Source organism: Mya arenaria, chromosome 2 (genome assembly GCF_026914265.1).
Source record: "Mya arenaria isolate MELC-2E11 chromosome 2, ASM2691426v1".
In the NCBI taxonomy this organism is placed as follows: domain Eukaryota; kingdom Metazoa; phylum Mollusca; class Bivalvia; order Myida; family Myidae; genus Mya; species Mya arenaria.
In genome coordinates this window covers 65,339,534-65,351,559 of record NC_069123.1, presented here as the reverse complement: position 1 = coordinate 65,351,559, position 12,026 = coordinate 65,339,534, and the positions used below count along the sequence as shown (strand labels likewise).

The 12,026-nt window shown below is 41.1% G+C and overlaps 1 protein-coding gene across 2 annotated transcripts in view; it reads right to left on the bottom strand.

Moving 5' to 3' along the window:
• The window catches only part of LOC128242963 (uncharacterized), a 63,974-nt gene that overhangs the window by 33,484 nt on the left and 18,464 nt on the right, over positions 1-12,026 (bottom strand). For both annotated transcript variants that reach the window (XM_052960421.1, XM_052960429.1), the window contains exons 5-6: positions 8,715-8,881; positions 8,149-8,271 (exon numbers count right to left, since the gene is read on the bottom strand). In XM_052960421.1, the coding sequence (XP_052816381.1) occupies positions 8,149-8,271; positions 8,715-8,881 (290 nt within the window). The remainder of the gene's footprint in view (positions 1-8,148; positions 8,272-8,714; positions 8,882-12,026) is intronic.

Here is a 12,026-nt window from a genome sequence, read left to right as displayed (position 1 = left end):
AAAGTTGTTTTTTTATTGAGTGACATCATATGTGTACCTTAAGGTCATCGCGACCTTTACCTTTGACCTTCTGGCCTCAAAATTATTAGGAGCCATCTACTAGTAATGAACAACTGTCATACTAAGTATGAAAATCATGGGTGCAAGTGTTCTTCAGTTATTGAGCGGAAACAAATGTTTCACCTCAAGGTCACTGCTACCTTGACCTTTTAAGTACTGATCCAGACAGGGGCAATTTGCGAATCATGACCAACTGGCATACCGAGTTTTAAGTTCCTTGGTTTTCTTTAGTTATAGGGTAGAATAGGGACATCTACTAGTCATAACCAACTGGCATACCAATTGAGTTCCAGGGTGCAAGCGTTTTGTGGTTATTGAACGGAAACCATTTACCAGCTTAAGGTCACCTCCAACATATCGTTTTTCTCCTGAAAGTTATCGCTACCTTGGCCTACTGATCTGAAAATCAACAGGATGCATTAACTGGTCGTGACGACTCGCATACCAGTTATGAAGTTTTTGGAACCAAAGAATCTTCAGTCATTGAGGGGAAACTGTTGTGTGTTAATTTACGTCAATGTCGACGCCTCGGACCTTTGACCTTCTGATCTCAATATCAATAGAGGTCATCTTACCTGCATTTCAATCATAAAATTTCTTGGTGCAAGCGTTCTATAGTTATTGAGCGGAAACAATGTGTGACGTAGGGACTGACGGACCGACTATAGTTATTGAGCGGAAACACTGTGTGACGTATGGACTGACGGACCGACGGATAGTTATTCAGTGGAAACAATGTGTGGCGTAGGGACTGACGGACCGACGGATAGTTATTGAGCGGAAACAATGTGTGACGTAGGGACTGACGGACCGACTATAGTTATTGAGCGGAAACACTGTATGACGTAGGGACTGACGGACCGACGGATAGTTATTCAGTGAAAACAATGTGTGGCGTAGGGACTGACGGACCAACGGATAGTTATTGAGCGGAAACAATGTGTGTCGTAAGGACTGACGGACCGACGGATAGTTATTCAGTGGAAACAATGTGTGGCGCAGGGACTGACGGACCGACGGATAGTTATTGAGCGGAAACAATGTGTGACGTAGGGACTGACGGACCGACTAAAGTTATTGAGCGGAAACACTGTGTAACGTAGGGACTGACGGACCGACGGAAAGGCCAAAAACAATTGGTTTATTGTTCCTCTTTATACACTTTACACATTTCTAAAGCAAAACATGGACATGAAGTCAGTTCTTTATTCATAATAAATCAGAAATACAAGTCTTCTATCAGTGTTGTCTGATAGTTTATTGACCAGGCTATTTCTGTAAGAATTAATTGCCCTGGATGATCAGCTTATTATCGGTCAGGCAGAACATTTCAGTGAGTATGCAGAGAATCGAGGCTCAGTAGCCAATGAGATCTGTGGATTGCAAATCTTCAGGCGGTTTTCTTGATGTAAACACAGCCATGGTGATTAACCTTCTGGTGATTCCTTAATTTTGTTTTGCTGGATATTATCAGTATCTCTCGTGGTTTGAAGGTAACACTTAATAAACAAGGTCAGATTGGACTTGTATTGAAAATATCGTCATATTTTTACAATGTAGATGGAAAGGGCAATGTTTAAATTGAGTGTATTATAAAGCCCTATAAATGCATATGCATCACATAGAATAACAAACATTAAAGTATTTAAATTTCTTTTGAAACTTTAAGTGACAAGTCTGACAGTGTTAAATGAATTTAAATAATGTTGTTGTTTTTCCTGTACATGTTTTCCTTTTTATCCTATTTGTAAATTGCTTTAATATGCCATGGCGAGGGAGATCCTGCATGTACAAACATGATCTGAAAGAAAGAGTTGGAGCATAAAACGGCAGACCTTATCCACTGAAAGAAGCATATGGTGTGTTCAATCCCGTGTCGCACATGTCTCTAAAAGTGTTTGAGCTAAGAATCAATACACTTTCCAGGAAAATATTTATATATGATCAAGTGCAATTGTGCTTCAAGGGTTTATGTTTCGCTGGGCCAAATAACTGCAAAGCTATGGCCCTTTATATTGTTATTATGTGTAAATATTTAAAAAGATGATTTTAGTATAAATTATCTGGCTGTTTACTTTTTGTAATGTCTCATTTATTAATGCAGGCAATGTCATGGTGTTGTTAAAATATGTTTCAATGGTGCAGTGATAGCTCTAGTTATGTATAAAATTGTTGTATACCATAATAATTATTTTATTTTTTATGAAAATTTGTACTCTAGTGCATAATAATGCCATTGTATTGTTTGGGGAAACTTAAAACTCGTGTGTTGACTCTTCATGCCATAGAAATAAAGATTAAATACAGATGTTTTATTGTTTATGACATGTCTAGTTATGTCATTTATTGACCATATTCAGATTCTCTGAACATACCTAGTAAAACGATGGGGTAATGGGTTAGCACAAAGTAGTACTAGTTATGGTTTGATTAACGTCGGATAGTGGTCAGATTAACGCTGGGTAGTAGTCGGATTAACACTTGTAGGTGGTTGGATTAACGCTGGGTAGTAGTCGGATTAACACTAGGCAGTGGTTGGAGTAACGTCGCATTATAGTTGGATTAGCGTCGGGAAACGGTTGGATTATGGTTGGATTTACCATGGAAAATGGTTGGATTTACGTTGGAAAATGGTTGTAATTACGTTGGAATATGGTTGGATTTACGTGAGAATATGGTTGGATTTACGTTGGAATATGGTTGGATTTACATTGGATCACGGTTGGATTTACGTTGGAAAATGGTTGGAGTTACGTTTGAATATGATTGGATTTACGTTGGATCACCATACCGCTGAATCTTACACCATCGCCTGAGATAACACATACCTTCACCATACCGCTGAATCTAACACCATCACTTGAGATAACACATGCCTTCACCATACCTGTGAATCTAACACCAACACGTGAGATAAACATGCCTTCACCATACCGGTGAATCTAACACCATCACATGAGATAACACATACCTTCACCATACCGGTGAATCTAACACCATCACGTGAGATAACACATGCTTTCACCATACCTGTGAATCTAACACCATCACGTGAGATAACACATGCCTTCACCATACCGGTGAATCTAACACCATCACGTGAGATAACACATGCTTTCACCATACCGGTGAATCTAACACCATCACATGAGATAACACATACCTTCACCATACCGGTGAATCTAACACCATCACGTGAGATAACACATGCTTTCACCATACCTGTGAATCTAACACCATCACTTGAAATAACACATGCCTTCACCATACCGGTGAATCTAACACCATCACGTGAGATAACACATGCTTTCACCATACCTGTGAATCTAACACCATCACGTGAGATAACACATGCCTTCACCATACCGCTGAACCTAACACCATCACGTGAGATAACACATGCCTTCACCATACCGCTGAACCTAACACCATCACGTGAAATAACACATACCTTCACCACACCGCTGAACCTAACACCATCACTGGAGACAACACATACCTTCACCAAACCGCTGAATCTAACACCATCACTTGAGACAACATATACCTTCACCAAACCGCTGAACCTAACACCATCACTTGAGACAACATATACCTTCACCATACCGCTGAACCTAACACCATCACGTGAGATAACACATACCTTCACCATACCGCTGAATCTAACACCATCACTGGAGACAACATATACCTTCACCAAACCGCTGAACCTAACACCATCACGTGAGAAAACACATACCTTCACCATACCGCTGAATCTAACACCATCACTGGAGACAACACATACCTTCACCAAACCGCTGAATCTAACACCATCACTGGAGACAACATATACCTTCACCATACCGCTGAACCTAACACCATCACGTGAGATAACACATACCTTCACCATACCGCTGAATCTAACACCATCACGTGAGATAACACATACCTTCACCATACCGCTGAACCTAACACCATCACTTGAGATAACACATACCTTCACCATACCGGTGAATCTAACACCATCACGTGAGATAACACATGCCTTCACCATACCGGTGAACCTAACACCATCACGTGAGATAACACATACCTTCACCATACCGCTGAACCTAACACCATCACGTGAGATAACACATGCCTTCACCATACCGCTGAACCTAACACCATCACGTGAAATAACACATACCTTCACCATACCGCTGAACCTAACACCATCACGTGAAATAACACATGCCTTCACCACACCGCTGAACCTAACACCATCATGTGAGATAACACATGCCTTCACCATACCGCTGAATCTAACACCATGACGTAAGATAACACATACCTTCACCATACCGCTGAACCTAACACCATCACATGAGATAACACATACCTTCACCATACCGCTGAATCTAACACCATCACGTAAGATAACACATGCCTTCACCACACCGCTGAACCTAACACCATCACTTGAAATAACACATGCCTTCACCACACCGCTGAACCTAACACCATCATGTGAGATAACACATGCCTTCACCATACCGCTGAATCTAACACCATGACGTAAGATAACACATACCTTCACCATACCGTTGAACCTAACACCATCACTTGAGATAACACATACCTTCACCACACCGCTGAATCTAACACCATCACTTGAAATAACACATGCCTTCACCAAACCGCTGAATCTAACACCATCACTTGAAATAACACATGCCTTCACCATACCGCTGAATCTAACACCATGACGTAAGATAACACATACCTTCACCACACCGCTGAACCTAACACCATCACTTGAAATAACACATGCCTTCACCACACCGCTGAACCTAACACCATCATGTGAGATAACACATGCCTTCACCATACCGCTGAATCTAACACCATCACGTGAGATATCACATACCTTCACCATACCGCTGAATCTAACACCATGACGTAAGATAACACATACCTTCACCATACCGTTGAACCTAACACCATCACTTGAGATAACACATGCCTTCACCACACCGCTGAATCTAACACCATCACTTGAAATAACACATGCCTTCACCAAACCGCTGAATCTAACACCATCACGTGAGATAACACATACCTTCACCAAACCGCTGAACCTAACACCATCACTTGAGATAACACATGCCTTCACCATACCGCTAAATCTAACACCATCATGTGAGATAACACATGCCTTCACCAAACCGCTGAACCTAACACCATCATGTGAGATAACATATACCTTCACCATACCGCTAAATCTAACACCATCACTGGAGACAACATATACCTTCACCATACCGCTAAACCTAACACCATCACTTGAAATAACACATGCCTTCACCATACCGCTGAATCTAACACCATCACGTGAGATAACACATGCCTTCACCATACCGCTGAATCTAACACCATGACGTAAGATAACACATACCTTCACCATACCGCTGAATCTAACACCATCACTGGAGACAACATATACCTTCACCATACCGCTAAACCTAACACCATCACTGGAAATAACACATGCCTTCACCATACCGCTGAATCTAACACCATCACGTGAGATAACACATGCCTTCACCATACCGCTGAATCTAACACCATGACGTAAGATAACACATACCTTCACCATACCGCTGAATCTAACACCATCACTGGAGACAACATATACCTTCACCATACCGGTGAATCAAACACCATCACTTGAGACAACACATACCTTCACCATACCGCTGAATCTAACATCATCGCGGGAGAGAACACATACCTTCACCATACCGGTGAATATATAGCCTTTACTTGAGATAACACATACCTTCACCATACCGCTGAATCTAACATCATCGCGGGAGAGAACACATACCTTCACCATACCGGTGAATAAATAGCCTTTACTTGAGATAACCCATGCCTTCACCATACCGGTAAATCTAACACCATTTCTTGAGATATCACATACCTTCACCATAACGCTGAATCCAACACCATCACATGAGATAACACATACCTTCACCATACCGCTGAATCAAAGACCATGACGTGAGATAAAGCATACCCTCACCATACCGCTGAACCTAACACCATCACTGGAGACAACATATACCTTCACCATACCGCTGAATCAAACACCATCACATGAGATAACCCATACCTTCACCATACCGTTGAACCTAACACCATCACTGGAGACAACATATACCTTCACCATACCTCTGAATCTAACACCATCACTGGAGACAACATATACCTTCACCATACCGCTGAATAAAACACCATCACAGAAGACAACATATACCTTCACCATACCGCTGAATCTATCGCCATCACGTGAGATAAAGCATACCCTCACCATACCGGTGAATCTAACGCCATGACGTAAGGTAACACATACATTCACCATACCGGTAAATCCTACAAAATCACGTGAGATAACATATACCTTCACCATACCGCTGAATCAAACACCATCACATGAAATAACACATACCTTCACCATTCCGTTGAATCTAGCACTATCACGTGAGATAACACATACCTTCACCATACCGCTGAATCTAACGCCATCACGTGAGATAACACATACCTTCACTATACCGTTGAATCTAGCACTATCACGTGAGATAACGCATATCTTCGCCATACCGCTTAATCTAACACCATCACATGAGATAACACATACCTTCACCATACCGCTGAATCTAACACCATCACTTGAGATAACACATGCTTTCACCATACCGGTGAATCTAACACCATCACATGAGATATCACATACCTTCACCATACCGCTGAACTAACACCATCACGTGAGATAACACATACCTTCACCATACCGGTGAATCTAACACCATCGCTTGAGAAAACATATATCTCAACATACCGGTGAATCTATAGCCTTTACTTCAGATAATACATACCTTCACCATACCGGTAAATCTAACACCATCACTTGAGATAACACATGCCTTCACCACACCGCTGAATCTAACACCATCACTTGAAATAACACATGCCTTCACCATACCGCTGAATCTAACACCATCACGTGAGATAACCCATGCCTTCACCATACCGGTGAATCTAACACCATCACATGAGATAACACATACCTTCACCATACCGCTGAATCTATAGTTTTCACTTTAGATAATATATACCTTCACCATACCCCTGAATCTAACACCACCACGTGAGATAACACATGCCTTCACCATACTGCTGAATCTAACACCATCACGTGAGATTATAAGTATCTTCCATGGCCGAGAGTGTAAGATAGGTTCATTCTCCCACCTCAGATAAGTAGATCCAATTATTTAACCATGCTAGATATTCTTATCTTGCCCACGGGCGAAGATAAAATGCCCGTATGGAACTCCTTTTTAAAGGTCACCACATTGTAAAAACCTCCCTTGTTGAAGACTGGACCGTCAGTAGCATCAAGGAAATCTTGTCTTATGGTAATATTTAGAACGCTAATTAATTATTTCTCGCTTCAAATGTCACCATAAAAGTTTTCACGCACCATTTAAGAAATAATGCTTCATTTTCCTTATTACTATTTTAAAAGACCGATTTGACTATTAACATTAACTGGATCACTGCGCGCATATCCATGACAACCACGTGCTATCGCATATCCATACGCAATTATTTTCACTAAGCACAAAAGAGTTCCAGCAAAAAATACATTTTTAATTAATTTTGTTTAACTGAGGTGGGAGAAAAAGCATCTACCATAGCCGCTCGTATAAGATAGGTTCATCCCGACCCTCGCGCAGGGTGTTTAGCGGAAACTCGGTAAACCTCGTTTACGCAAAACACCCTACGCTCGGGTCGGAATGAATCTATCTTACACTCTCGGCCATGGAAGATACTTATAATCCTAGGTGGGAGAAAACACATTCTTCAACATACCGCTGAATTTATAGCCTTCACGTGAGATAACACATACCTTCACCATACCGGTGAATATAACACCATCACATGAGATATTTGTAATGCATACTTTCTCCACTGATCGAAAATAGTGGAATAATTTCATTTGTATTGTGATCAAGTGCCTACTATAGACGAAGTTTGATAGAAAGGGGTGCTTACCAGTGTCGTGTCTGAGGCGGTTTGGTCAACCACAATAGTAAAAATCATGTCGTTCGGAGTGATTGTCTCCGTATTGCATGGCGGGCTTGAGCATGTTTCCGTCCACACCGAGGTTTCTGTGATCTGTCAAATACATGTCAAACAAGATTTTTCTACATTGTTATCAATAGAAAAGAAACCATCGCTATTTTGAAAATAATATGGTTTCATAGAGAGCAGAACTATTGTCCATCACATCGTATTGATAACTGTGTCTATTGTTGAAGATATTCAAATAACGAACCAAGACAATTATTTTAAATGTTTTTATTCGGATATGCAATCGTTATGTACGTTATTTAACGGGGTTTTAATACTAAGTATGATATTTTCTTTCCTTTGCATCGGCCAAAGTTTGTCTTAAATCATTCTTGGCTTTCATATTGGTATTGATACGACAATCAGCATCTCACTCAAAACAAAAACTAAAATGTGAGGAAAATGATATCATTTTGATTTTGTTTGGCCGAAATCTGGCAGAAATGCTATGGCGATCTACTTCTAAAATATCGCAATAGATATCTCACTATAATGGACGCCAAGGGGACGCCATTGTCTTCATCGCCAACGACGCTGAGTGAGACGATACTTCCCGGATTCAGTTGAACGTGGAAGGGGATGGTGGTCCAACCCTCCACTCCAACGACATAGAAGTTATTGGTGTTATCGCTCCTCGCCACGGTAAACCTCTGGTCTGCAGATTAACACACGTTCAAACATAAACAAAGGTGATGTTGGTACTATTCATAATCAGACGCGACTTCCTTTTGAACTACTCTAGCTTTAACGTTTAAGTCCACATCCGGTTTAAGGACCGTTTTACAACATATGAAGAACAAAACATCTAATACCCCGAATGAGGTCAGCATCACGTGATTACCACACCACTAGCGGGTTCATCGGCGTGTGGGGGGGGGGGGGGGGCACCCGGCATCCCACCCCCTAAAATCCTTGAAGCTTCATTTTTATGTTATAGGGAAAAAGTAATTAAACATTAGAACATTAGAACATTATACACAAACGGTACTGTCAAAGTATCATATAAATTAAATATGAATAAGAACAGCGTCATTTTAACGTGGACATTGCATCTGGAATTTCAGAATAGCCGTTATAATGTTTATTTAGTCGATCGTTTGTAGTAGTTTTGTTTTTGTTTTGTTTTTTCATTAATTTTCTTAGACATGGTAACGTATTTGACCCCTATTTAAACAGTATATAATGCAGTTAATTTACAGAGACTATTTCGTCTCAATGAAATAGTTGCTCACGTTTGGTTGTTTGACTGACGTTTTTATGTAACCGATAATAAAGTCAACGCAATTGTAAAGTGTTTACATGACGACAAAAACATATTATGCAAATCACACTGAATGAAGGCCATGTTACGTCTGAGATAGCTAAGTGCTGGATACAAGGCAACAGACATATTCTTTTGAAATGTTAATTATTTCTGTCGGTTGACTGATGGTTTTAATTAATAAAACATGTGACAACACTGCACGGAACAATCGATCTGAAGCTGCTTTCTCTTGACTAAATAAAAGTTGACTACAATTTCAGTCATGACGAACATGTCTTATTGTGTGTGTTCCATGGGATGATTCAAAAACAAGTGTTCGGGAAACACCGATGAAAGATATATAACAAGTTGCGTTATATAAACCAAACAATATAAAGAAAAAGAAAAGCCAGATCTAGTTCTGTGCGCGCTATTTTGGGTCAGTTCGTATAATTGCAAACCACCTTAGGTCAGTTTGCATCACAGCGCTAAAACTTGAGAAAGTATAACAGCGTCCTAACATAGGTTAGTTTCTATGCGCTCAACCTTCAGTCAGCTAGTATAATTGCGCCATATCAAGAGTCTAGAAATAGAATTGCGCTCAATCTTGAGTCAGTATTATTGCGCTCGACATTGCGTTAGCAAGTATTATTGCGCTCCACCTAGGGTCAGTAAATATTTGTGCGCTCCACCTTGGGTCAGCTAGTATTAGTGCGCTCCACCTTTGGTCAGCTAGTATTATTGCGCTCCATCTTGGGTCAGCTAGTATAATTGCGCTCCATCTTGGGTCAGCTAGTATTATTGTGCTCCACCTTGGGTCAGTTAATATTTTTGGGCTCGACCTTGGATTAGCTAGTATTATTGCGCTCCACCTTGGGTCAGCTAATAAGAAAGCGCTCCATCTTGGGTCAGCTAATAAGGAAGCGCTAAACCTTGGGTCAGCTAATAAGGAAGCGCTCCACCTTGGGTCAGCTAATAAGGAAGCCCTCCATTTTGAGTCAGCTAGTATTATTGTGTTTCACCTTGGGTCAGCTAGTATAGTAGCGTTCCATCTATGGTCAGCTAGTATTATTGCGCTCCACCTAAAGTCAGCTAGTAGTATTGCGCTCCATCTTGGGTCAGCTAGTATTATTGCGCTCCACCTTGGGTCAGCTAATATTATTGTGCTCCACCATGAGTCAGGAAATACCACCTTGGGCCAGCTAGTATTATTGCCCTCCACCTTGGGTCAGCTAATATTATTGTGTTCCACATTGGGTCAGCTAGTCTTATTGTGTTCCACCTTGGGCCAGCTAATATTATTGTGCTCCACCTTGGGTCAGCTAGTCTTATTGTGCACCACCTTGGGTCAGCTAGTCTTAATGTGCACCACCTTGGGCCAGCTAGTAATATTGCCCTCCACCTTGGGTCAGCTAATATTATTGTGTTCCACATTGGGTCAGCTAGTCTTATTGTGTTCCACCTTGGGCCAGCTAATATTATTGTGCTCCACCTTGGGTCAGCTAGTCTTATTGTGCACCACCTTGGGTCAGCTAGTCTTATTGTGCACCACATTGGGTCACATAGTCTTATTGTGTTCCACCTTGGTTCAGCTAGTATTATTGTGTTTCACCTTGGCTCAGCTGGTATTATTGTGTTTAACCTTGGTTCAGCTAGTATTATTGTGTTTCACCTTGGGTCAGCTAGTATTATTGTTTTTCACCTTGGGTCAGCTAGTATTATTGTGTTTCACATTGAGTCAGCTATTCTTATTGTGTTTCACCTTGGGTCAGCTAGTATTATTGTGTTTCATCTTGGGTCAGCTAGTCTTATTGTGTTTCACCTTGGTTCAGCTAGTATTATTGTGTTTCACCTTGGTTCAGCTAGTATTATTGTGTTTCACCTTGGGTCAGCTAGTATTATTGTGTTTCACCTTGGGTCAGCTAGTATTATTGTGTTTCACCTTGGGTCAGCTAGTCTTATTGTGTTCCACCTTGGTTCAGCTAGTATTATTGTGTTTCACCTTGGGTCAGCTAGTATTATTGTGTTTCACCTTGGGTCAGATAGTATTTTTGTGTTTAACCTTGGGTCAGCTAGTCTTATCGTGTTTCACCTTGGTTCAGCTAGTCTTATTGTGCTCCATTTTGGGTCAGCTAGTCTTATTGTGTTTCACCTTGGGTCAGCTAGTCTTATTGTGTTTCACCTTGGTTCAGCTAGTATCATTGTGCTCCATCTTGGGTCAGCTAGTCGAATTGTGTTTCACCTTGGTTCAGCTAGTCTTATTGTGCTCCATCTTGGATCAGCTAGTATGATTGTGCCCCACCTTGGTTCAGCTAGTCCTATTGTGTTTCACCTTGGGTCAGCTAGTATTATTGCGCACCATCTTGGGTCAGCTAGTATGATTGTGCTCCACCTTGGTTCAGCTAGTCTTATTTTGTTTCACCTTGGGTCAGCTAGTATTATTGCGCACCATCTTGGGTCAGCTAGTATGATTGTGCTCCACCTTGGTTCAGCTAGTCTTATTTTGTTTCACCTAGAGTCAGCTAGTATTATTGCGCTCCACCTTGGGTCAGCTAGT